At 26.7% G+C, this 26,961-nt stretch overlaps 8 protein-coding genes across 8 annotated transcripts; 6 read left to right on the top strand and 2 right to left on the bottom strand.

Annotated features, from left to right (window-relative positions):
• Positions 1–436: 436 nt before the first annotated feature.
• On the top strand, positions 437–1,521 carry OCT59_002594 (uncharacterized protein). The gene has a single exon (XM_066145019.1). It carries the CDS (start codon positions 504–506, stop codon positions 813–815), a length of 312 nt encoding a protein of 103 aa, XP_065995778.1. The 5' UTR covers positions 437–503; the 3' UTR covers positions 816–1,521.
• Positions 1,294–2,873, bottom strand: OCT59_002593 (uncharacterized protein). The gene is made up of 8 exons (XM_025308732.2): positions 2,743–2,873; positions 2,535–2,678; positions 2,446–2,463; positions 2,295–2,368; positions 2,157–2,211; positions 1,964–2,080; positions 1,859–1,897; positions 1,294–1,774 (listed from the first exon to the last, which is right to left on the bottom strand). Exons 1-8 carry the CDS (start codon positions 2,863–2,865, stop codon positions 1,448–1,450), a joined length of 897 nt encoding a protein of 298 aa, XP_025179412.2. The 5' UTR covers positions 2,866–2,873; the 3' UTR covers positions 1,294–1,447.
• An 856-nt stretch (positions 2,874–3,729) lies between these two features.
• OCT59_002592 (uncharacterized protein) lies at positions 3,730–5,083 on the top strand (the record flags this gene model as incomplete). The annotated part of the gene is made up of 8 exons (XM_066145017.1): positions 3,730–3,849; positions 3,947–4,087; positions 4,160–4,177; positions 4,247–4,320; positions 4,388–4,442; positions 4,514–4,669; positions 4,769–4,994; positions 5,073–5,083. 8 exons carry the CDS (start codon positions 3,730–3,732, stop codon positions 5,081–5,083), a joined length of 801 nt encoding a protein of 266 aa, XP_065995777.1.
• A 4,636-nt stretch (positions 5,084–9,719) lies between these two features.
• On the bottom strand, positions 9,720–13,974 carry OCT59_002591 (uncharacterized protein; the record flags this gene model as incomplete). The annotated part of the gene is made up of 16 exons (XM_025331968.2): positions 9,720–10,172; positions 10,240–10,423; positions 10,487–10,549; positions 10,628–10,967; positions 11,027–11,291; positions 11,379–11,636; positions 11,701–11,816; positions 11,883–11,936; positions 12,013–12,167; positions 12,234–12,393; positions 12,465–12,595; positions 12,659–12,938; positions 13,010–13,493; positions 13,574–13,709; positions 13,782–13,848; positions 13,948–13,974. The coding sequence occupies 16 exons, from the start codon at positions 13,972–13,974 to the stop codon at positions 10,121–10,123; spliced, it is 2,772 nt and encodes a 923-aa protein (XP_025179408.1). The 3' UTR covers positions 9,720–10,120.
• Positions 13,975–14,349: 375 nt separating this feature from the next.
• OCT59_002590 (uncharacterized protein) lies at positions 14,350–16,591 on the top strand. The gene is made up of 11 exons (XM_025316909.2): positions 14,350–14,425; positions 14,503–14,599; positions 14,659–14,786; positions 14,850–15,025; positions 15,098–15,334; positions 15,413–15,527; positions 15,623–15,721; positions 15,800–15,887; positions 15,964–16,047; positions 16,123–16,276; positions 16,350–16,591. Exons 2-10 carry the CDS (start codon positions 14,524–14,526, stop codon positions 16,254–16,256), a joined length of 1,137 nt encoding a protein of 378 aa, XP_025179407.2. The 5' UTR covers positions 14,350–14,425; positions 14,503–14,523; the 3' UTR covers positions 16,257–16,276; positions 16,350–16,591.
• Positions 16,592–16,634: 43 nt separating this feature from the next.
• On the top strand, positions 16,635–18,171 carry OCT59_002589 (uncharacterized protein; the record flags this gene model as incomplete). Its single annotated transcript, XM_025316908.2, has 9 exons — positions 16,635–16,680; positions 16,761–16,999; positions 17,096–17,141; positions 17,206–17,334; positions 17,408–17,494; positions 17,570–17,662; positions 17,747–17,814; positions 17,938–17,991; positions 18,060–18,171. The coding sequence occupies 9 exons, from the start codon at positions 16,635–16,637 to the stop codon at positions 18,093–18,095; spliced, it is 798 nt and encodes a 265-aa protein (XP_025179406.1). The 3' UTR covers positions 18,096–18,171.
• Positions 18,172–20,794: 2,623 nt separating this feature from the next.
• Positions 20,795–22,431, top strand: OCT59_002588 (uncharacterized protein). The gene has a single exon (XM_025325809.2). It carries the CDS (start codon positions 20,883–20,885, stop codon positions 22,224–22,226), a length of 1,344 nt encoding a protein of 447 aa, XP_025179405.1. The 5' UTR covers positions 20,795–20,882; the 3' UTR covers positions 22,227–22,431.
• A 1,281-nt stretch (positions 22,432–23,712) lies between these two features.
• OCT59_002587 (uncharacterized protein) lies at positions 23,713–25,843 on the top strand (the record flags this gene model as incomplete). The annotated part of the gene is made up of 8 exons (XM_066145016.1): positions 23,713–24,175; positions 24,287–24,354; positions 24,440–24,733; positions 25,046–25,256; positions 25,457–25,537; positions 25,597–25,644; positions 25,713–25,756; positions 25,832–25,843. The coding sequence occupies 8 exons, from the start codon at positions 23,713–23,715 to the stop codon at positions 25,841–25,843; spliced, it is 1,221 nt and encodes a 406-aa protein (XP_065995776.1).
• Between the last annotated feature and the right edge of the window lie 1,118 nt (positions 25,844–26,961).

The following is a 26,961-nucleotide window of genomic DNA, read 5'->3' as shown; positions in this document are numbered from 1 at the left end:
GAAAGATAAGAAGGAAACCAGTTAGAAAGATGCTTTATTGGTCTCATAACAAATTCAAGCAACGTTTGATTTCAAAAGCAGAAGAGAAAGGAATCTATGTAATAATTCAAAATGAAGCTTACACATCAAAGACATGTAGTTGGTGTGGAAATATTCAGAAGATTGGAAGATAAAAAATGTACAAATGCAAGAATTATGATATAAAAATAGATAGAGATATGGCGCTCGGAGAATTTTTCTCCGGACTTTGCTTGATTGAGCCTTGATTCTCTCCGGAGATCATGCGTAATACTTATTATTAATGTATTACAATCCATCCGATATAGTATAGTATCATTTAACAGTTAATTTGGTAAATGACGTAATGCGTAAGCGGAAATTAAATAACAGGGATGCTCAATAAAAAGGTAAATCAATCTGAAGATCATTCAAAATCGAAAATAAATGGAACATTAGGTAGTAAAACAATAAATTAATAAAAAATCCTTATAAAATCGAAACAAATGGATAATCAAATATCAAAGAAAATCGAAGATTTAAATTATCAGTACCAACAAAACGAAAACAAAATTTCACATTATAAAAAGGAAATTCAAGATTGGAACGAACAAATGAATGCGTTACAACATAGCATTGATCATAGAACATCTTTAGTAGAAGAATTGGAAAAACACAACGAAAATATAAAACAACAAATTGACCAATATTACGAAGTTGTCGAAAAAGAACTTACGAATCAGAAAAATCAAATAGAAAACCAACTTAAAAGAATTCGAAGTAGAAGAGAAAAAATTAAATATACACCATATTATTGACAATATTAATGACTTATTAATGACACAATATTTTTTTGAAGAATTTACAATAAGAGAAATATTTATATCACCATATAAAAGAAAAATACGATATCGAATTACTGTAGAGTAAATTCAGAAAATAAAAAATTAAGGATTAATAGAATAGAAAAAAAGCTTTAACTTTCAAACGTATTTTCAAATATTCTATTAAGATTACAACTACTGATTAATCAACAAAAATGATTATTTTAACTATTTTAACTAAGCTAAAATAAGTATTTTTTATTTCAGGTAAATACAATGCAATCAGAAATTAAACAAGGGTATAATACAAGAAATAATTTAGTAGTAAAGCGATAGGGATGTTGTTAAAAATGCAGAAGGTTACATATTGAAAGCCAGACATGTACAATGTAAAGTTAATCTAAGACGGATATACAAGTTTATGTCATCATTACATATTAACAAGATATATTTATAATTTATTAGAAAGATTATCAAAAATCCTGCAAACAATTTTTTTTATTAAAATGCGTAAAATATTAATTACATATCGGAGGAGGCTATATGAGTATTATGATGAATGCTATCTAATGTAATATTTCTTGATTGATAAAAATATGATGCTGAACTATAAATACATATGTGATTTACTGATTATTCATTTCTTTTTTATTGTTCTTATCAAAAATTGCCCATAATAAAAATTCTTCAATAACATTCCAATAACAAGGTTGAGTAATTGTATTACCATGATTACCATAAGGAAATTCTTTCCATTCTTTACCGGCCAAAGTATTTGATAATTCATATAATTCTTTCATCTGTTGTTGTGATACTAAAGCATCTAATTTACCTGATAAAAATAATATTGGAATTTTCTTGATTTTTTTAATTTGTTCATCTGATGGCCATATTTGTGTACATATAAATGTTATATATTTTAATGGAGAAAAAAATGTTGGTAATAATTTCGGCTGTACAGCAAGAAAAAAAATAAGTTTAATAATTTGAGAGTATGTAAATTTAGAATCTTTAAATTTAAATAAGGTGTAACTTACTATACTTAGAAATGTGTTTTCTACAATTAATGCATCAACCTGAAAAAAAATTTTATCATCATTAAAATTTCTTTCGATAAAATAATAATAGCAATGTATATTTACCTCATCTTCATTTTTCGCAGCCAAGTCAATAGCAACGGCACCTCCTAGTGAACTTCCATACAATATTAATTTTGTACCATGTAGGATTGGATGTTGTTTTATATAATCTAACGCGGTCTTAAAAAAATTATGAATATGAGTTGATCGCAAAATTTTTTCTAACGTTAAAAATAAAAAATACATTTTCAGTTACCTGTGCATCTATTTTAATTCCTTCTTCTGATGGAATTCCATCACTACTTCCATATCTAGAAGATATTTGAAAATACAGTAACGATTATTTTTAAAAGCCGAAAGAAAATAATTTCCATATATTATTCATTAAATTTACCCTCTATAAGAAAGTAGCATTATATTGCATTTTAAATTTTGATAAAAATTACGAGCAATTGATGATTGTTTGCCCTATTAAAAAGACAAATTGAAAAATTCTATATTTTCGAAACCTTTTATTAAAATAATATGACTTTAAATTTACTAACTATATTTCCACGATTTCCCTAAATTAACAATAAATAATAAATTAATTAATAAAATAATTAAATTTGATAAACAAATAAAAAATTCTTACATGTAATGCTAATACAGTAGGCCGTTGACACGCTTCTTCGTCATTTTTTCTCTTGCATAAGAATGCGCGAATTCTAACCTTATCTTTTGTAGTTAGTATTACTTCAGTATAAGGGATTTCTTCATCAGAAAATTTTGGAACAATCTATATAATTTATTTGTTAGTGAGATTATGAGAATAAAAGATAGATAAATAAAATGTAACTTACGAATTCACGAGATTTCTTTCGATATTTTGCTGGATAAAGTAATTCATTTTGATAATAATATAACAAAGACCCACCACCAATCGCTATTGTTGTTCCCATTAATATACTCTCCAATAAAACCATCTTCAAATGAAATTAAATGAATTGATTTTTTATTTTTATTTTTAATGGAAAAAGATTCTGTTATTCTTTACCCCATAAACAAAATTGTATAACAATGCACAACATGGGTAATCATTTGCGCCATGTCTGAATAAAGAAATAAAGCATGATCATGTGGATAATAAACTAAGCCTATTTAAATTCTCACAATAATTCCAATATTTATTTTTTCTATATATATATACTCCCAAGAATTGTTGTTCCGTTGTTCGGAATTTCGTACGATCCGAAAGTATTATATATACTCCAAGAATTGTTATTCCGTTGTTCGGAATTTCGTACGATCCGAAAATATCATGAAAGAAATAAACCAACTTCGTCTCTTTTTAACTATAATACAATCATTATATTAAAGTTAGATTCTTTATTACACGTGATTAGGTGGATGCTTTTTTGATCAGATTTAATTCGCAATCATTGCGTTTTTCTTTTGTGAAACCGGTAGATCATTGAAGCCTAACCATAGTAATTTTTAATCTTTTTAATTTTAGTTTTTACCCTTTCGGAAGTTCTTTGTCTATTTGTTATGGCTAATATAAATAATAATCACTATAGTCACGTGCTAATACTTTGTTTCCGATTTCAGCTAGTGTTATCGATAAAATTCATGAATGGATCATATGATCCACCCACTTATTATATATGTGTAGACAGGAAATAAGAAATCAAGTGGGAAATCCTGATTGTATATAAAAGTACTTTTTTTTACCCTTTTTTCTAAAACTTTCTTTTTAAATTATTTGAGATCAGATTTTTTTAATTTTTGTTATACGCAATTACGCATATATATATATATATAGTATTTTTTTTTGCAAATCAAATCAAATGTTAATTATCACAGGAACAACTACTATCATGACAATTAGTGGAGTGGCCTTATTATATAATATATTACAACGTGAATTGCTTTATCCATCTAATTGGCCAATGGGATCTAGGAAATTTGTAAGTTTTTATATTATGTCTAAAAAATTTGAGGGGAAAAACGATTAACAATTAATCCTATACAACCATATGCGTATATATATTGTACGTATATTAGGTATCAAAACCATCGGAATATGGAATTCCTTATTCGGAGATTAAATTATTTACAAAAGATAATGTTCGTCTAAGAGCATTTGTATGTAAACAACCGATAGATCGAGAAGCTAAAAAACGACCTACTATTATAATGTTTCATGTAAATATTAAACTTTGCAATTAGAATTTTATTTAAATTTCATCTTTTAACTTTACTTCTTTTTTACTTTAGGGTAACGGAGGAAATATGGTAATTAAAAATTCATTTTTTTAAAAAAAACTTTTTCTTAAATTTTCTAATTTCTATTGTTAAAAAAAGGGACATCGATTACCAATAGCACGAATTTTTTATCTCGAGTTAAATTATAATGTAATTTTATTATCTTATAGAGGGTAAGTTGTCAAAAGATATTTATATTCTAATTAGCAAATCCATTGACTGAAATAATATGAAATTCAGATATGGCCGAAGTGAAGGAACACCAGCAGAAAAGGGGTTACGTATAGACGCACAAGTATGCCAAGAATAATTTTTTTTTTTTTTTTGAATTTTGAATTCATTTTTCTTTTTTTTTCATTTTGATAGACAGTATTGGATTATGTTTCGAAACATGAAATATTTAAGGAAACCAAAATAATAATTTATGGACAGTCATTGGGTGGGGCTGTGGCCATTGATTTAGTCTCGAAGAATGAATCAAAAGTTAGTGCATTAATTATTGAGAATACATTTCTCAGTATAGTAAGTTTTCTAACCTCGAATATTATATTCTCTTTTTTTTTTTTTTGGTTTGAATTAAAAAAAAATTGACTTGTCTTCTTATCTCAATCGATTTTTTAGCAAAAGTTAATTCCACATTTAATTCCAAAATTTTCATTTTTACGTTATTTTTCATTTTTATGTTGGCAAAATTGGCGTTCAGAGAATTCTATACAAAAAATTAAAATTATACCAATATTATTCTTATCAGGAACAAAAGATGAAATTATACCACAAGAACATATGAAAGGATTATTTGAATTAACTAAAACTAGTGGTGGTAAAGAATGGCTAGAATTTTCAAACGGTAATCACAATAATACAAATTCTCAACCTGGTTATTTTCAATATATTAGGAAATTTGTTAAACGATATATTGATTTAGATGAAGCGTAAGCAACAATTAAAGGAGTAAAAGGAACTAAAAGAGTGAAAGGAATTTGGAAATTCAAAATGAGGTGAAAATGAAAACTGTAGATTATATGTTGATTTATATATATACATTTATTAAATTGTATATTTTTAGTATAAAATAGGTTTAGTATTTATTTTATTTATTTACAAATAAAATTTAAATGTAACGACACATATATGGTATATTATATATGATTCGCTAATTGATATGTTACACGATTTCTCTGCCTGATAATTAATATAATTGGTAGATCTTAGATTTTTTAACAAAATTTTTAAATAATATGTACAATGTCAACAGGAAGGTATTCAAAGACAATTTTACCGTTATTAATTATAGGAGGAACAACCGCAATTATTAGTGGTGGTATAGCTATATTATATTCCGTTCAACGTAATTTAATTTATACTCCTAATTATCCTGAAGGCTCAAGAAAGCATGTAAAAGCTAATTTTTTGAATTTTCTTTTGAATTTTTTTTAAGCATATACTAAATGAATATAATAATATAAATGGTAGGTACCTAAACCTTCTGAATATGGTATACCTTATACACCTGTCATTTTAACTACACAAGATAACGTTAAAATTCGAATTTATGTTTGTAAAAGACATACCGATGATGAAGCAAGTTCTCGTCCTACCGTTTTAGTGTTTCATGTAAGCATTAGATTGTGACCTTGTATCTTTAAATTTAATAATTAATTGATTTATTAAATTATTTATTTCAGGGAAATGGAGGGAATATGGTAATTACATATTTTACGCAATTATGTTTATAGTTTTTTTCTAAATTAATTAATTTATTTGGAAGGGTCATCGATTACCCATAGCTGAAAGATTTTTCAAGGATTTTAAGTGTAATGTTGTAATGGTTTCTTACAGAGGGTAAGCACAATTTACTGCATTTGCTTAGATAATAATACAATATCATATGTTTACTTCTTTAACATTATAGATATGGCCGCAGCGAAGGAACACCTACAGAGAATGGTCTTTGTTTAGACGCTAAGGTAAATTTACTCTTCAAATTGAGCTTTATTGATTTATGATAATTACAAAATTGTTGATGAAATTTGTAATTAATATTAATGCAAATAGGCTGTTTTAGAATATATTAGACAAGATGAGATTCTAAGATATACAAAATTAATAGTATATGGACAAGCACTTGGTGGAGCTGTAGCAATTGATTTGATAGCAAAAAATGAAGCAAAAATTGATATATTAATATTAGAAAATACCTTTCTCAATATTGTAAGTTTATTATAATTCTTTTCAACTCATTCTATCTTGTTTTGACATAAATTTGACATAAAAAAATTTTTTTTTTTTAAGCCAAAGATCCTTCCAAAAATATTTCCAAATTTTAATTTTCTCTGTTCAGAAATTTGGCCATCTGAACAAAATATAAAAAAAATTAAAACGATTCCAATATTATTTTTATCGGGTAAAAAAGATGAAATTATACCACAATACCATATGAAAACATTATTTGAATTAGCTCGAACTAGTAGTGGTAAAGAATGGATCGAATTTAGTGATGGTAGTCATTTAGACACAGTTTTACAACCAAATTATTTTCAATATGTTGGTCAATTTCTTCAAAAACATATTATTGGTTGGAAAGTTTGGTAATATGAGTTTTAATAAATTTGAGTCGACGCTTATTGGTCCATGTCGTAGAAATCGAATGAATATCTCTGTCGATCGTGTCGATCGTGGACACGTTTTTTGTTTGTTATCTACATAAAATAAATGCATTTATCAGATGTTACAAGTATAGCCTTACTTTTTATATTATTATTCTGTAATCAATACAAAGAGGAAACCAATTTCACTTTATGAGCTCTGTTCGTCTTGACGTTTTGTCAAGTGACGACTTCGACGATAGTCGTTCTTATAGCTCTTTTATTGGAAATAACCTTTCAGAAATGGATCAATTAAAGCGTAGACATACTAATACCTTACAAACACAAAAAGAGGGATACGAGCCTTTCGAACCTTTAGATTACGATGAAAACGGTAAAACTCAGAAGCCAGCTCGTTTGCCCGTTACTAAGGTAAAATAAGTAAAATAGTCGTTTTTTTCCTGATCCGTATTGTAATTGATTTTATACATATATAGTTACAAGAGATTCAAGCGTTTTATAAGGAATACTATGATATTATTCATCCTCTATTTTTCACCTTCTTATCATTTTGGACAAGGTTTTATTTAATTTCACTTTCAGATATCGTATTATGGGATGAGGCACATTTTGGAAAGGTAATCTAAAACCTGTTTAGTAATTGATCTTTCACTTTAATATTTAAATAGTTTTTTTGTTGTTTTTAGTTTGCATCACATTATATCAAACAAGAATTTTACTTTGATGTACATCCACCTCTTGGTAAAATGATAGTTGCATTGGCAGGACTAATTGCTGGTTACAATGGAGGATTTGACTTTGCATCCGGTGCAAAGTATCCAGAAAATGTTAATTATACAGTTATGAGAATGTTTTTAGCTTCATTTGGTGCATGGCTGGTTCCTTTGGCTTATTTTACGGCCATTGAATTGGACTTTTCGCAACATGCCGTTATTTTGGCGACTCTCATGGTATTGTTAGGTAATTTTAAAATTTATTAAAATTTTTATCTGTATATTTTTTTTATTTATCTATATCAATTTTTTACTTTAGATACCGCATATCTTTGTATAAGCCGTTTCATCCTATTAGACTCAATGTTATTATTTTTTACTTTTACAACTATATTTTTTATGGTTAAATTTCATAATCAGAGACATGAGTACGTGTACTATTTTGTAATATTAATTAATATGAGACTCTGTTTGAAGTTATTTAAATCAATTTTTTTAATTATAGCCCATTTTCGATAGATTGGTGGTTATGGCTTATTTTGACTGGAATTTCCATTGGGTGTGTCTCAAGGTAAGTTTAATCAGAATATATTAATATTTTTTTATTTATTTATTCCCTTATAATTAATCTAACGACTTGATTTGTATTAAAGTATTAAATGGGTCGGATTATTCGCAACAGCACTTGTTGGATTGTATACAATTGAGGATCTCTGGGATAAATTTGGAGATTTGAGCATTCCAAAGGTATATATGCAATGTAGCAATGATAGTTTACATTTCTTTTTCGTTTCTTTTTCTTCATTAACGGGAAATGGAAGGGCGTTAAATTTCTTAAGGAATACCTTTTTTTTTTTATTTTTTAGTCCATATATTTAAAACATTGGATAGCGAGAATAATTTGTTTGATAATTCTACCTATATTGATTTATATGTTGAGCTTTTCTATTCATTTTTCAATCCTTACTAATAGTGGACCTGGTGATGCTCAAATGAGTTCTCTCTTTCAAGCTGGACTCAATGGAAATGACTTTTCGGAAAATCCTCTTGGTTCGTTAAAATTACTTTACCATTTTTATTATTATTATTTTATTATTTTTATTCTTTATAATTTATTAATTTATAAGTTATAATGTTTTATTTAGAGGTGGCATATGGATCAAAAATTACGGTCAAGAATATGGGATATGGGGGTGGTCTTTTACATTCTCATGTTCAAACATACCCAGAAGGGTCGGGACAACAACAAGTAACTTGTTATCACCATAAGGATTCTAATAATGATTGGATTGTTACAAAACCAAGAGAAGCTCAAATAAACAATAATGACACTGAGGTTGAATTTGTGGTTCATGGAGATACAATTAGATTAATACATGATGGTACTGGAAGAAATTTACACAGTCATCAAGTTCCTGCTCCTGTAACAAAATCACAATGGGAAGTTAGTGGCTATGGTAATGATACCATCGGAGATGTTAATGATTATTGGGTGATTGAAGTTATAGATGATTTGTATACAAAGACGAATCGTATCAGATCATTAACAACTCGTATGAGATTTCGCCATAGTCTTCTTGGATGTTACCTTCGAGCTGCTAATGCAATTTTACCACAATGGGGGTTTAAACAAGTTGAGGTGTCATGTGATAAGAACAATAATCCAAGGGATTCATTCACTCACTGGAATATTGAACGACATTGGAATGATAAATGTATGTGTCAAATTTATTTAAAATCTCTACGATTAATTTAATATTTATCATTATTTTTTTTAAAAAAAAAATTTATAGTGCCAAGTGGGGGTAAATCCTATTATAGGTCAAAATTTTTGCATGATTTCTGGCATTTAAATGTTGCCATGTATACAACAAATAATGCACTTGTTCCTGATCCTGATAAAGAAGATATTCTTGCATCTACACCAAGACAATGGCCAATTGTAGAAGTTGGGTTGAGAATGTGTAGTTGGGCAGATGATGTTGTTAAGTTTTACCTACTCGGGAATCCAATTATATGGTGGTCTGGTACGGCATCTTTAGTAATTTTTGTATTCACATTACTTTACTATTTAATAAGACGACAGAGAAAATATAAAGATCTTTCTCCAGGTGAGAAAAATTATTTGATTTAAATTAGAAATATGTGATAACATAAAAATATTAAATTTTTTTTTTTTTTTTTTTGTTTTCAGCACAATGGGACCATTTTTTATATGTGGGAAAAGTATGCGGGATAGGCTGGTTATTACATTATTTACCGTTTTGTATTATGGGAAGAGTTACATATTTACATCATTATTTTCCTGCATTATATTTCTCAATGTTAATGGCAGCATTTATGATGGATCATTTCACCGTTAGTTGTAAACCAAAAACAAAAAATATAATATTTGGCATATATTATTCATTAATTGTAATAGTATTTTGGTATTTTAAAGATATAGCATTTGGTATAAATTATCCTGCTAGCGAATTAAAAAGTAGAAAGTGGCTTAGTACTTGGAATATTGTGGATTAATAATAAATAAAAATTTAGAAATTTCTTATAGTCTAGAGTTTTTTGATTTTGTTATTTCATTTGATAGAATATAATATTTAATACGTATAAAATAATTAATGTACATTTATATGATTCACATAATTAAATCATAATTAAGCTAAATAGCCAATTACTTCACTAAACTTCCATTCATTATTCCAGAATCTACATGATATATTAATTTATTAACGTATATATATTTTAATCCAAAATAGTAACTTTATTTACTTACCCGGCACCAAGTAGACCACCAATTCCTTTCCATTTTGTTTCGGGTCCTGTAATGATCCAATCTGGAATTGGGACACCAGTTCGTTTAGGAAATAATTTAGAGATCTGATCCAAGCCGGAAATATCTGTCCCTGAAATTATTAATGAAAGTTGCGAAACTTTATATGGGTGTAGAAATAAAATTCCTAAAGAAAAAAAAAATTGTTAATGTACACATCGAACAAAAAAAGAATTTTAAGTGATATAACCTATTCCGGGTCCAGAAAATTTCCTATAATGTAATTGAAATGAGCCGTCTTTATAAAATTTAACTAATCATAAAATTTAACTAAAAATTAAAAATGTGCAAAATAATAATAAAAATGAGAAAAACTATAAATATCTTGTACCATCACTAATTCTTTCGTTCATAATTATTTCCGTAACTTTATTCTCAAATACATTTCCTAGTAATATTATATTTCCTTTAATAGATTCATTACTAATAAATTCATTATTATTATTAATTAAATCCGTATCATAAATAATTATTGAATTTCCATTTCCATAAAGATACCATGAATGAGAAATTTCCTGAGCCATATTCATGAATTTTAATTTAATAGATTTTGAAATTGAAATTGTTCCTACTATAATGAGTAATGGAAATTTAGATTCAAGAATTAAATGAGCTGGGCCATATGTTAAAGAATGTTTTTGTGTATACATCCATGTATTATTATTAGATATCTAAAAAAGAAAAGGATTAGAATATTACAATATATATATATAAATATTTTAAATATTACCTTCCAGATACTTCCATTATCATTCTTATAAAATGAAAAATCTTCTTGAAATATTTGAATTATAGATGATGAATTAAAATTAAATTCTATATCATCAATAGAAATTTTTGAAATTTTTTCAATAGAAAATGGAATTAAACTGATAATTTCATCTTGTTTCTTGAATTTAAATCTTTTAATATTTGTTGTTTTTAGAGAATAAATAATTTGAAATAAATTATTTTCAGATAAAACTTTATAAATTTCCACATAAATTTTTCCTAATCTTTAATTTTTTTTATTAAAAAAAAAATAAATTAATAAAAGTAAATTTATCTAATAAAATAATTTTTTTATTACTTATTTTACTTACCTAAATGGAATAATTAATTGTTCAATTATAATACCACATTTACTTCCAAAATTTGCAGGATTAACTAATGTAATATTAAATTTATTTAATAAAATAGGATTTTTTATTAAAAGATTATCATCTATTAATTGTGATGATATTAATTGAGTAAAATTTTTTTGAGAAGAAATTAATAAATATTTATCCATAAATTCTTGCATAATATTATCACTCATTACATTATCAAACCAATGCCCTTGATTTATTACTTCTGATAAACTAAAATAAAAAATAATAATTAATTTAAAAATTTATTTACTTTTAAATAAAATTTAAATCTTACTTTATTGCTAATGGATTATGTGAATATTCATTTACTAATCTAACCATTTGCCTGGAATGCATGGGAGGTACATTATTATCATTTGCTCCAACCCTTGCTAATATTGGTATATTAACCTATAAATAAATTTAATTTAATTAATTAAAAAATATTTTACTTTTAGTTTTTATTATTTTACTTACCAAATTTGATATATATAAATCATTATTAAATTCTGCTAATGAAGAATCCAAAATCTATTATAAATATTAAAAACAATTAATTATATTTAATAAAAAGTATATTATATTCAATTATTCATAAAATATTTACTCCTTTTAAAATAGGATCAATATATGCATAACTATTCCAAAAATATGGTACATATTGTTGAATTTTAACATAACCTGCTGCAGGTGTACTAGCAATTACCAAATCAGGATAATGAGAGATAAAATACCAAGCACCTTGTCCACCATTTGAATGACCTATTTAATATTTTATTAATAAATTAATTTACCTTTACTTTTTTTTAATAATATAATTATAATTACCTGAAATAAACAATTTATTTGAATCTGGTATAGAATTTTTTAAATAATCTTTAAAAATTCCAGTTGGATTCATTAAAGCTTTTATAGCATATTGAATATTTAATAAACTTGGACCATGCCAATCATATCCCCATAGTGTTCTTCCTGTAGGTAATAATATCTTTAAATTGTTTAATTAATAAAAATATATATTAATAAAAAAAACATTATTTATTTTTATTTTACATTTACCCATGAAAATTCTTGTTTTGGGTAAGCATTAGTCCAAAATTCTGCATTAGCTTCAACACCTGCACCATGTAATGCTACTAATATAGGAGATTTATTTGGTTTGTTATGCTTTTTTGGATGCATAATCATAGCTAAAAAACAAAAATATTAGTTAAGAATATGTATATTATTTAAAAATCATTTTTATAAATTACCATATTGTATTGATTCATCAAAATCTTCAAAAGTAAACTTATAAAATTCATCCAAATTTTTATTTTTAATCAAAATTTCTTTGGTGGTTTTTATCCAAAAATTTTTATGACTTTGTAATGATTTCAAAGATATAGAGAATTTTAAAGAAAATGGCAATAATGACTCATAGTATAATTCTTCTAAAATTAATCTTATTTTAATATTTTGATGTTGTGAAGGTGCAAGACTTATTCCATGTGTTAGAGAGTCATAAGAGGTGGGAATTAATTCAGCTCTTATCTGTTGAAATTTTATAAACAAAGTGAAATATGCTAGATACAAAAAAAGGAAACATAATCCTTGACGAATACCTTTATAGGACAATTAACAACTTCAACTTTATCAACATTAATCCATTCATCTTCCAATGTATTCAAAATCGGAATACTCATATACTCTCCGGCAAATTTCGTTCCTTTAACTAAATCTGGAACAATAATCCTTTCATGTAAAAACATTGCACCCAGTTCTTCTAATTCTAAATTTCTCAAATCGCAATCAAAAGTTATTCTTGGTGGAGTATTATCACCAAAAATTCGAATTTCGTTAACAACTCTTATATTAATTGTATATTGGGTATTAACTGTCAAATAAAGTATATAATAAGATGTACGATAATTATACCAATCTCCATGAAATCTTTGATCATTAATGTAAAAATCTCCAATATTATGACACTGTATAAGAATTGGAATTTTATGTTCTGATGAAGATTCTGGAACGGTAAAATATCCACGGGCCCATAATTGAAATTGCGAAATTGACCATCCCAACGAATTCTTATTAAAATTCCATCTTCAAAAAATTGTTATTATTTTTTTTTTATATTTTATAATTTATAAATTTTATTTAGGTTTAAATTAACTTTTTTTTACCTAATATTACTGAAATTAATTGGACCTACGGAACCATCTTCATTTGATTGAATTTTAGACCATTTTACAGTCCCATTATCTGCTAATTCTGATGAAAATATTTGTTCCTCCGAATATTTCAATTTTGAAAACCCTCCTAATCGGTTTTAAAGAAAAAAATTATTTTAACAGAAAATTTTGAACAAATTATTTTTTAAGTGTAATTTACCATAAGCTTCTAATGGATCCGCACCGAAATCTTGCTCACGTGTTCCGGTTGAAAATGGTCCTAATATCTTGTTTATTTTTTTTTATTAAAAAAAAAAATATTATTATTTGGACAGACTTGCTTCAACTTTAAATTTATCACAAATTTTTATTATCGATGACTAAACCTCCCAGAATTGTGGTTTTAAATTCATTAATGATGGTTTAATGGTAGTTAATAAAAAAGAAGAGCACCAACCGATTATTTTTTTTTTTTGTGTAAATGCATGTGTACACATTCTTAGTATCACAGTTTTTGTAACACACTCACCTATAAAGAAAATCTTTTTTTCGCATTTTCCTGTTTTTCTCGAAAAATAAAAATTGATAAAAAAATATTAAAAATTTAAGAATTTACTTTGATCTTTCAAATTTATTATATTTGCAGCACAGACCATCAGAAATTACAGTATGATTTAAAAATTTATTACCTGCCCATGTAGAAAATTAGGTCGGCCGTCGGCGATCGGCCGTGTAACCGATGATGATATGGTATCACTCTCATTTTTTTTTGAAACGATGGATAACTCGGATAACTCGAGAAAACGATTTTTATAATTTTTATGTATAATTTATTTTTCGCTAGTTTAGTAACATATTTTGAAGGTATTTATACATTTATTTTTATTCTTTATTTTTGAAAAATATATTTTATAATAAAACATTATGTTGAATTATTGTAGTAAAGACACAAAAATCTAATTATGAACGGTGACCCTCAAATTGGAACAAGTGCAAATCGAGCAAACACACTTCAAATTCCAAGCGTGGGAATTGAAGGTAAATATTTTTTTTTAATTTTACCACTTAACAATACCTAATTAATTTTTTATATCTAGAAACGGGAGAGCTATCACCTTCATTAATATCTGCCATTAATAATCTTGCGATTGATAATTCCGATGATGAATCTTCTGATGATCAGGTTGAATTAGATGAAGACCCTGTTGATACATCAAGAGATGAGGTATTTTGAAATTATAGTCAATAATAGGTTTAATTTTGACCCTTCTCATGTATTCTTTTATAGCGACCGGCTTATGCATTCGATGAATCCACTGCTACATTGTCTCAACCTGTTGGTCCTGCAGAACATTTAAGAGCCATAGTAATAAATAGGCCTACCGCTCAAATGATATCAGTCTTTAGATTACAAAAAACGCGAGAACAGATGTCAGAAAAAGAAGTGACTGATTTTGTCATGAAGTAAAATAAATTTTAATTAATTCAATATATCATGTTTGTCATTTGATTAATTTATTTTATAATTTTTTTTAGTCCTGTTCCACAAGGTCAAAAGGTTCTTTGTAAAATAATTCGTAGTAAAGATGGTTTCGGAAAGTTTTATCCTCAATATGAACTTTATATCGAAGATATTTCAGAAAATGGAGAAGAAACACGAACATTTCTTCTTGCCGCTAGAAAAAGAAAAAAAAGTAAAAGTTCACATTATATTATAACCACAGATAAACTTGATGTAGCTGTATCATCAAAAAATATTGTAGGAAAAGTCAGGTAGATCTTGATATCTTGATAATATTTTTACAAAAATCGTATTTAATTATTTTATTCAAATTATGTTATATTTTTTAGATCCAATTTCTTGGGTACAGCTTTTGCTATATATTCAAAGGGACGAAATCCGTTTAAACGCGAATCAGAATCATCAAATTTACCTGTTCGAGAGGAATTAGGAGCTGTTGTTTACGTAAGTTTTATTTTCTGTAAAATTGTTTTCTTTTTTTTTTCTTTTTTTTTAAAAAAAAAGATTGGAAATGTTTCTGATTTATTGTTATTTTATAGGATCCTAATATTCTTGGATTTAAAGGTCCCAGAAAAATGACCGTCTTATTGATAGGAATGACGAGGAATGGTGAAAGACCAGAATTTAGGCCGGAAACAGTAAGAATTTATTTTATTGTCAAACATTTCTCTCGCATTTTGTATTGTTTAGTAAATTTACTGTTGGTTTTGTATTAGGATGCACAAACATTGATTGGAAAGTTCAAAAATGGAGATCACAGAGATATTTTAGTATTACATAACAAATCTCCACAATGGAATGAAGGTAAAGATGTTGAAAATGATATTTAAATTAGTTTTTGTTTAAAAATATTTTATAATTTTCTTATTGATTATTATAGAAACACAATCATATGTCTTGAATTTTAATGGAAGAGTTACTTTAGCTTCGGTGAAAAATTTCCAGATTGTACATGATAATGATCGTATGTTTTATACTTCATTTACTTTTTGTTTATAACTCAATTTGAACGTTTTACTAACAAAGGAAAGTTTTAAAGTGGATTATATTATAATGCAGTTTGGGCGTGTTGAAGAAGATACATTTACAATGGATTTCATGTATCCAATGTGTCCTCTCCAAGCTTTTGCTATTGCTTTGACAAGTTTTGATGCTAAATTGGCTTGTGAATAATATTTAAGAATATTGAACACGTATGTCCAATTTTGTATCACCAATGTTTAAGAAATGACTATTATGTTATTATTGACAATTTTTTTATTTTAGATTTTAGAAATTGAATTCAAAATGATATTCAATATGAATATTGCTAATAAGCACGTTAGGGAAATATTTAATATGGTTAATATGAAAAGAGAATAAATTGTAGAGTAATTTATTATTATATTTGGAATTTCAATTAATTCAATTAATTTAAAGCAAAATCTAATTAAATTGACTATGATCGACTGATTATAAGAATCCATCTTGTGTAACTAGCATAATAAAAATCCATTATCCAAATTTAATTTTTTTTTTCTTCATTTTTTTATTTTTGTCATTTCCTAAGATATGTATAAATTTTTTACAAAAAAATTTTCTTCTTTAGCTTATCAAGGTAAATATATAACTTATACAATAACTTAGATTTGGTTTAATCTTAAAAAAAAAAAAAAATTTTTTTTCTATAATATAAAGCCCAGAGTAAACCTTTTAAGGGCGAGTTAGCAGTTATAACAGGGGGAACGCGTGGAATAGGATATTCTATCGCACAAAATTTTGCACAAAATGGTGCAAGGTGTGTTTTAATTGGACGTAATAAAGAAACAATTGAAAAAGCAAGAAATTATTTGGATAAAAATTTTGAAATAGATAATAATCATGTAGGATACGAATGTGATTTAAGAATTCCTGCGGAGATTGAAAAACTTGTAATAGTAGTATATCAATTTTTTAATCTTTAGAATTCATAGAATAATTTTGAAAGAGAATAAAGAATTAAGTATGTATATATGTATATATATTTTTTCAAGAATATTTCGAAGCTTCAACATGTTGACTATTTGATTAATGCTGCAGGTTAGTTGATTTTTTTCTCAACATTTATTTTAATAACTGTTAACATTTAATATATTTTTTCTAGGAGTATCATATGATTCACTTGTTGTTAAACTTAAAGAAAAAGAGGTTAACGATATTATTCAAACGAATCTTCTTGGTACAATTTATATGTGTAGTCACATATCTAAACAAATGATTAAAGCGAAAAGAGGTACTGAGAAAAAAAACTTACTTGGGCTATATATTATAATTTATTTATTTTAAGTTGACGTATATTTTATCAGGATGCATAATTAATATATCAAGTGTTGTTGGATTATATGGAAACAGTGGGCAATCCATTTATAGTGCTTCAAAAGCTGGAGTTATTGGTATTATTGTAAAAAATTATTATTTATTATTTTTTGCTTTTGTTGTAGACATTATTAAATATTTTTTTTTTTAAGGATTTTCAAAATCATTGGCTAAAGAGATTTCACGAAAAAATATTCGTGTGAATGTTATTGCACCTGGATTTATCGAGACGGATATGATATCAAGTAAGTTATTGTTTTTATTTTTTATCGTTAAAAAGGGAATTTTAATTTGTTATATTTAAATATTTGTTAATCATTCTATTAAAGCAATGTCTGAAAGTGCCAAGGAATCCTATAAAAATAAAATATTGATGCAAAGATTCGGGAAACCAGAGGTAAAAACAAACTCTGATCAAATAGTTGGAGGGTATAATCCACTCTATGATTGGTATTCAGATTACATATATGTCTGCTAATATTAAATCCTTTTTAATTCTTCAATTAAATAAAAAAAACAGGAAGTAGCTGAAGCTGCATTGTATTTTGCGAAAGCTAAATATGTTACTGGACAGGTTGGTCTTAAAAACAATATGTTATTCTATGATCTTTATTAACAAAGTATTTTTGTTTTCATTTTAAGACTCTAATAATTGATGGAGGATTAGCTTTATCATAAAGAGGTTTACTTATTTTGAATGTGGAAAAAGTATATAATAAAATCAGAATGTGAACGGACATCTTTTTTTATAACGTACAGTTTATGGAATTTGTCTTACCATATTTGAACATAATCTATTTATTCAATTAAGTGAGATTGGATACGTTAACCTTAAATTAAATCAACCAAATTGAAATATCTTTGGACCAATTACCTAATAGCAATGTAAAAACATACATCATTGCTTTTTTTCATGAGATGCATTTATTCAGGGCCCAGAAATATAGAATAGGGTACACAGATGCCATACCATCATAGTGGAGCTAGCCGAAGTAAAGTTTTGATATGCGAGGTTTTTTCGCACATAGTTAGACCAGCAATATGTAAAAAATTAGTTTACGTTAATGTTAATGTTTGGTTTAGATTTTCAATATCAGGTGTCAATTGTACGTACTACCTGACCTTATTTCTGATTCATTTTCTAATACGAAACACGTGACTTTACGTGCATATCCGCGCATTTTTGGACTAGCCGATTTGACACAGGGCGCATATGGTGACAAATACATTATAAGAGGAGCAAATTTTGTCACGTGTTCGAAGTATAGTTTTGTGAAATTGCACACCTAGCTAAGAAGGGTATCCGATCAAAGTCATTATAAATTTTATAATTTTCTTGTCGGTCTTGTGTCAGTCGTTCAGATGATTTTCGAGATTTTCGTACCAAAACCGTTACGTAAAAATTAAAACTATACATTAAATAAATAAATACTGAGATATTCCACGATCAGTAAATCGGGATTTTTAATTTTGACAAAACTTTAAGCAATTTTAACTCAGACAAAGATTAATATACATATATATATGTATTTTTTAACAAATCCCACATTTTCAACCATTACTTTACTTTTATATCTTCGATTTTGAACTATTAAATGAAATGAAAAAAAAGAACGGTAGAATCACCTGAACGAATGTATATAATATTTTATTATATAATGATCATTGCAAATTTTTTTTAAAATTCATGCATTTTTTATTATTTATTTCGGAATCTTTTATTTACCCATATGGAAGAAAAAGGTAATCATTTTTTTTTTAATTTTTATAATTCGCAAATCTAATAATAAATAATCATAATAATCATGTATTTAATTATGATATGTAGTACAAATTTTATAAAAAATGTCGATTTATATGGATATCTGATAATAAGTTATAATTATGATAGTAAGATTTTAAATAGTCAATGATTGTTGTTATATATTTAAATGAATATCGGGAAAGTATTAATTCAGTACGAATCAGCAAAACCTTAAAGATTTTATTATGATAATAAAAAAGGGGGAAGGGAAGCGAGGGGTTAAAGAAAGGAAAAAAAGGGTTATAGTGCGTAGTTAAACTAGTTATAGTGAAGATATGACACTTTGTAAAAAAAAAAAGAGTATTTTTATAAACAAAAGATTGATCTGACGTGGGGCACAACATACTGTTACCCTGATATACGCGGGTACAGAAAATGTAGAACTACTTTATAAGATAGGAAATATCAAATAAAAATATAATTTACGTGACTTCATGACGGTAATCGATGTAATTCCACAAAAATAACTAAATCGTGGAACGTTGTTCAGATATTTATATATTTTATATTTTTATTTTTAAGTATTTATAAATAAAATTACATGTTGATCAGGACACCAAGGACGCCAGGGACACCACATATGAAAGAATTCATGCGATTGATCTGAAACTAAGGATTATCAACAAAGAAATTTTTTCAACCAATTTTTTTTTTCTATCGATTATCTTTTATCAAAAAGTCGGAAACTCGGAGTTAGTGGATAGTAATATAAATAATATCATTCAAGCGAACATCATTTCGCATTAATCAAAGATCACGTTTGGTTATTTCATACACAGCCACAACCATACTCAAAGACAGTATCGAACTTTAAATTTTTTATTCTGATATTCCTTTTTAATGATCTTTTTAACTTTAAAAAGTAATTTTTTCGCCCAACTCACCTAAAGTATCACGTGATATTACATATAAATGTATTTTAATTAAATCTTAAATGAACTAGTAGATTTTAAACAGAATTCTGGAAAGAAAAATTATTTGAATGATAATGATGTTAAAAAGAAAACCGATTACCGAAATTTCTTTGGTATGTACGAAATTAATTAAATAATTAATCTCATTTAACCACCCAATCATAAAAATATTTTAAGATCAACAATGTCGGAAGTCCGAATAGCATCATTTTCTTATTTATTATTATGTAATTAAAATAATAATAATAACAATAATAGTAATAAACATACCTGAAATATCCGAAAAAACAAAAATATATGTATATTTTATAATCAAAATCGATTTATAAGTTTTTTTCTTACCATATTTGAAAAATTTTTCACCGCCTAAAACTGACAATAATGTGGCAAAATTCATTTTTTTTTTTTAGAAACATGTAATATTACCCTGCATATTATGCATAATTAACTGTATGATCGACAAAATAATCTGGGTTAACTAGATATCGACTATGATTTTTTAATTGGTAACCCGAAATATCAAGTCATTAATGTCCGTCTTTTTAACTAATTATATACATTATTTATATTTCCCTAACGTAAAATAAAATAATATATATATATATATATAGATCATTGTTATATATAAAGCAAGCAATTGAACCGGGTTTTAAAATCCTACTCTCACATTTTGAAAAAATCATCATCGTCATATATATATATATATACATATAACCTTTTTTTTTAAAAAAAAAATTAAAATCAAATATGGTTCGTAATATATTAATGAACAATAAAATTGTTCGTTATATCGCGACATTTATTGTCGTATGTGATTTATTATACGTTAGTTATATTCAAATATCTAATTTTAATGATAAAAATTCAGAATCTTTAATAAATATTAAAGTTGGAATAGATATAAAAAATGATAATTATCCTATTATATCATCACAAGATGATGAAGAAGAAGGAATCAGTACAAACTTTTCAGAATATATATCAAAATTCAGGAAAAGGCCTAAAGATGGTTATATAATAGATTATGAAAAAATCGTATCTCATTGTGATATGAGTAAATTTTTAGCTGAACAATGTTTAGAATACCTTGATAAAAATGAATCAAATTATATTATACCCAATCCAGATTTAAATCAAAAAGATTCTTTAAAATGTTCACCCGATCAACCTCCAATGCTTTTTCACGTATTTTGGAAAGGGGATATTAGTGATAAAATTTCTTTAATGATAAAATCTTTCTTATTTACTCAACCTTTACAATGTTCCAAACTTTATATTTGGTTAGATGATACAACTATGACTTTAGAAGATAATCCTTATTCATATTCTTTACTTCAATTTTCTCCAAAATATATTGAATTTAAAAATTGGAATACTGAAGAACAACTTAATTATGATCCTATTTATAAAGGTTGGGAATATAATCTTAATAAGAAAAGAAGATCAGTTTCTTTTAGTGATATGGTACGTTTTGTCGTTTTACAAAGATATGGTGGAATTTATGTTGATGCTGATGTACTATTATTACGTGATTTAAGTCAATTTTATCATACAAATTTTGAATTCTCTTACCAATGGAGTTTTAAAGAAGATTATAATACAGCGGTATTACGTCTTCGTCCAAATAGTACAACCACAAGAATGATAATTGAAGGTGCTATGAATAATCGTATGAGATTTCATCCTTTTAGTATAAAAAATTATTTTACCAGCGTTGAAAATCCAACAAAAGATGATGTAAATCCTTACCTTTATATGCTTCCTGTTCCTTTATTTGATCCTTTATGGTTAAAGAAGGATAGAAGACAACGAAATTCTACTTTAACTCCAAATATTAATGTTTGGTATGATGTATTTAATCCCGAATTATCTTTAAATGAATTTGTAAATGTTGATCCCGAAAATGCTACTCCTCAATTACGAAAAGTTGATGGTTTCTTTCCCGGTGCTTTCACTTATCATTGGCATAATAATTGGCGTACAGAAATACTTCCAACTTCTTGGATGGGAATATTACGATCCGCTTACGATGAATTTTTAAGCGGTCAACAACCAAACATTTATAATGAATATCTTAGTTTAATAATGTAAAAAAAAAAAAATATATTTTTTTAGAATGTATAATAGAAACATATATAAATATATTTCTTTCTTTCTTTCTTTCTTTCTTTTTAATAATGTTTTTTATAACATCCGCATTTAATAATAATAGTTTTTAATCATTTCTTGTGTATTAATCGAAAAAAAAAATAAAAAATTAGAGTAAATAATTTTAGTGCTGCGCACTTATTGAATAATCATGTGACTTGCTTTAAAGTTTTAAAAAAAAAGTTTAACAAAAGTGAACAAGAAACAGCCGTAAATTAAAAAAAGCCTTTTGTACCCAAATAATGATAATTGAATAACGTATCAGATAAACTTTACAGTAATATACCCTGTTATAGAATTATTTTTACCAAAATATTTTTTTTTTTTCTTGGCAGCTTGGCAGTTTTAAGTACAAGTTTCAAAATATACATAATACACTCGTACTTGAATTAGGGATTGGAATCGATTCCCATTATTAGAATCGATTCTAAAATCGATTAATCGCGATTAATCGTTTCGCAAATACCGATTTTTTTTTATACTATTTATAATAGGTGTGTTTAAACACATATCACGTGATTACAAAAAATTACAGTGATCGACGAACAAAGTTCCTTTTTTGGAAATTTGTACAACCTTGTGCGATGGAAACTTGAATTTTATTGGGAGATAAAATTTCCTTTTTAGGAAGTTTGTGTTTCGTCACGTGATTCGCGGGCGGAATTATGAATTTGGCCAAAATTAACTATTATGAACAAATAATAATTTACGGTCAAATTAACGAAACTGCGCCACAATAAGTAGATTCGATTTTTATTCGAGATTCGATTTAAAATCGATTCTTATCGATTTTCGATAGTTTCGATTTTAATCGAATCTTTTCCGATCCCTAACTTGAATAGCGCACAAGTTTGATAAAATTAATCAATTCAGTATCAATGAAGACGTTTTTGATCTTTGTAAAAAATTTTTCTTTTTCGGGGAAATAATTTTTCAGAATAATTCTAATTTCTACATTTTTTATTATATGTTATACAAATCTCAAAGAAGTCAAACGTCTTTTTTACGAATTAAGATCGACACGTCTTGCTACCTTCATGCGGGGCGGGCCGGAATTACTAACATTATCCGAAAAAAGAAATAATTCGCATTTTTCACGAGTTATCAGTTGTTCAAGGTTCTCGACCCCGAAATATATATAAAGGGGGTAAAAAAACGTGGTAGTTCTTTCCTTTTTAGATAATTATAGATAAATGCCAGCCAACTATTTTAGTAATTCAGAATTTTCTGAATCACCTGATCTCTATATATATATTTCGGGGTCCTGTCGAAATTTTCAATCTAGGCATATCCGTTATTATTTGCCGCAGATCGACAGTTGGACAAAAAATTTTTAAGTTCTAGGTGAACAAAGGAAATGTAACTCCGATAAAAAAAAACTTTTTTGTTACGCCAAATAAATTTCCTTTCCTATTAACTATTGTTTATCATGAGCTCAATAATAACTGATAATTTATCGTCAACATTTCATTCGCCAATATCATGGTCAATTTATACTGAATCACCTGAGTCATCACCAACAAATAATAAGTTTCCCTCATATTCACCAATTCAATATTCTTCGGAAGAAGAAATTGATGTAGATTATTCATGTCCAAAATGTAGAAATCCTCGCATAAATGATCGATGGTGTAAACATTGCGAAAGTAAACGTCTTAGCGAAGATTTTCAAAATTGGACAAGTAACAATGAAATATTAGATGAATTCATTCGAGATACACAAAGAAATGCTGCAAAAAAACAAGATTATTTAGTATGGATTGACTTTAATAAATTCGAAGATGTTACTTATTTGGCTAGAGGTGGATTTAGTGACGTTCATTATGCTGTTTGGGTAGAAGGTCCTGAACGAAAATTGGTTCATGATAAAGATGGTAAATGGAATGTGCAAGGTAACATTATAAATTCGGTTCATATCATTATGGAACATCTATGAAATAAATAATAATTAATTAAATTATTTAATTTTTTTAATTTTCCCCTTCCCTCTTTCCTTTCTAAAGCAAAAACACCAGTTGCTTTGAAATGTTTACATAATTCAGAAAATTTAACCATTGAATTCCTAAATGAGGTATAATAACATAAATCTCAAATTTTTTATTTTTACAATATATTTTTATAAAGCATTCATCCTAATTTTCATTTATTATATTTAGTTAAAAGCACATTATAAATGTAGAAATGGAAGTGTGCTTCGATGTTATGGCATAACATATAATAAAAATACGAAAAATTATATGTTGGTCATGAAATATGCAAATGGAGGGGATCTTCGCCATTATCTAAGTCATAATGATTCCATATTAACATGGGGACAAAAGTTATTAATGCTCAAAGAAATTGCTCTGGGTTTAGAAGAGATTCATTCAATGAAATTAATACATCGAGATCTTCATAGTGGAAATATACTTCAAAATATAACCAAATCTGATGGAATCATAAAAACTTTCGTGACTGACTTAGGATTATGTCGACCTGTAGATCAAACATTGAAAAATATATCCAAGAAACGTGACGTTTATGGTGTGATGCCATATATTGCACCGGAAATATTACGTAGGACTCACGATTACAGCGAAGCTTCTGATATTTACAGTTTTGGAATGATTATGTGGGAGATATTACATGGAAAACCTCCTTTCTATAATATTCCACATGATGTGAATTTAGCCATTAAAATTTGTGAGGGGCTTAGACCTAAAATAGGAAAGAAGAGAGTACCAAGATGGTATATTGGTTTGATGATTGAATGTTGGAACAAGGATCCTTTAAGAAGACCTGATATTATTGAAGTTAGAAAAATTATCGCGAACAACTATTTAAATGAAAAACATGGTATTACGAATTTACCATATAAAGTTAGGAAAGTGAAACGATTAAGTCAAATTACTTCACATCCTGAAGCTGTATTCACAAGTAGATTATTGAATTACTCAAATTTACCTCAACCACTTGATGCTCCAGACATTTCAGGTAAAGAATCTGAATGTTAAAAGTTTCATATTTTTTTTTGTTGTCAACAAAGAGGAGAATAACAATGAATCAAGTCATACTTATTCTGAATTAAAATCAAAATTTGCTGATTTTGAAATTGAATTAAGTCATGCTGTTCGAGTAGAAGGAAATTTTTACAAAACATTTTAATATCACTAACATTAAGTTCTTCACCATAGAATATTCTAGCTATTATTCTTCAAGTGATGAAGAACAAGATGAAGAGGAAAATAAAATTGAAGAAAATGAAGAAAATGAAGGTAATTTGATGTAAAATACCGTAATAAGTTAATCGATTGATTAATTGTTTTTATTTTAGAATCTAATTATGTTACAAGAGCATTTGATGAAACTCTTTCGTTTGGAGGTATTTATTTATATAATTTTTATTATGTTACGAGTATAAAAAAAAATTTCACATATATACTTATGTAGGCGTCCCAAAGGTTTCGTCCAAGAAACAAATATCTTCTGAACCGGTATTAATCAATAAATTTTTTCTTTGGTTATTATGAAGCGAATACTGATCAAATTCTAATTAAAAATTTTATTAGTCCGACGTGTAAAAGTCCGAAATAGTGTAATTAGTCCGAGTGCTATTCGATGTACAACAATAATTGGCTTATGTTTCAATTTCCTAGTTATTTGTAATTTAGATTATTTAGATTATATCATTATTTTTTAAAAAAATTGTATATTAGAATATATCCATTTTTTATCTAATTATTATCCCAAAAACTGAAAAAAATAAAAAAATGGGTATTAATTATACAGTAATTTTAAATTTCATAATGAAAAAAAAATAGAATTTTTGCCTTTTAACAAAAAAAAAATTCCAATTTAAATTTTTATATTTGATAAAGGCGAAAGTGTTTGCATAATTACTGTTTTGAAACTTTGAATCGATTGCGTCTATAAATAGGTATTATATAGACTTTTTATTTTGTTAGTAATTTACGTTTTACTAAATTGTTATAATCTTTTCAAAAATCTGAACGATAAAATGCTGATAATTAACATATTTCAGACAAAAATATGTAGTCTGTAATGAATAATCGCCTCTCCTTTTGTATAATGTGGAATAATGGACTATAGAGCTGTAAAATTTTTTTAGATTGAATATTAATTTTACAAAATCGCCTCGTATTTTGATCATAATTAAAAAAATTTTTATTTTATAATCTTTTCGTAGAAAGCTAACGATGATAATCTATTCGGGAATCGGGATACGTAATAATATGCTTTTGATAATTTTACGTGCAATATTATATTTAACCAATATCATCTCCTGTATATTGAATTAACACGGACTCTATCATAGTTAAGTATACACAATTCCATAAATTAGAAAACCAAGCTGTGAACTGTGAACATTTACTTCTTGTAGGCGAAATATTTCGGCTTTTCAGCCATATGATAATATACAGTTAGTAGATATGGTTGTAATAAGGCTGATATCGAGAAATTTCGATAGGGCTCTGGAATTTTCGACAACTATATTTAATATTGGCCGAGATTTGGCTGAAACTTTCTTAAAAATTGCTGCATGTCTGGCCCAAATTATCCGAGGTCTAAAAAATTACGCCGGATGCACGGATCTACAAGTAGCTTTGCAATGCGGCCGAAATTGAAACCGCATGTATACTTCTGACTCTAAGGGTTCTCCGTCAGCTTCCGATCAGCT

Source organism: Rhizophagus irregularis, chromosome 11 (genome assembly GCF_026210795.1).
Source record: "Rhizophagus irregularis chromosome 11, complete sequence".
NCBI lineage: Eukaryota > Fungi > Glomeromycota > Glomeromycetes > Glomerales > Glomeraceae > Rhizophagus > Rhizophagus irregularis.
Note: the sequence above shows the minus strand (reverse complement) of the source record. Positions and strands in the feature narration are given on the sequence as shown.

What these genes read in the sequence shown, in the direction of transcription:
- OCT59_002594 (XM_066145019.1), top strand. Translation starts at nt 504, where the DNA reads ATGGATAATCAAATATCAAAGAAAATCGAAGATTTAAATTATCAGTAC.
- OCT59_002588 (XM_025325809.2), top strand. Translation starts at nt 20,883, where the DNA reads ATGGTTCGTAATATATTAATGAACAATAAAATTGTTCGTTATATCGCG.
- OCT59_002590 (XM_025316909.2), top strand. Translation starts at nt 14,524, where the DNA reads ATGAACGGTGACCCTCAAATTGGAACAAGTGCAAATCGAGCAAACACA. An exon ending in TCCAAGCGTGGGAATTGAAG is followed by an intron (nt 14,600 to 14,658) that starts GTAAATATTTTT and finishes TTTTATATCTAG; the next exon opens with AAACGGGAGAGCTATCACCT. An exon ending in TTGATACATCAAGAGATGAG is followed by an intron (nt 14,787 to 14,849) that starts GTATTTTGAAAT and finishes ATTCTTTTATAG; the next exon opens with CGACCGGCTTATGCATTCGA.
- OCT59_002593 (XM_025308732.2), bottom strand. Translation starts at nt 2,865, where the DNA reads ATGGTTTTATTGGAGAGTATATTAATGGGAACAACAATAGCGATTGGT. An exon ending in GAAAGAAATCTCGTGAATTC is followed by an intron (nt 2,679 to 2,742) that starts GTAAGTTACATT and finishes TAAATTATATAG; the next exon opens with ATTGTTCCAAAATTTTCTGA. An exon ending in CTGCGAAAAATGAAGATGAG is followed by an intron (nt 1,898 to 1,963) that starts GTAAATATACAT and finishes ATTTTTTTTCAG; the next exon opens with GTTGATGCATTAATTGTAGA.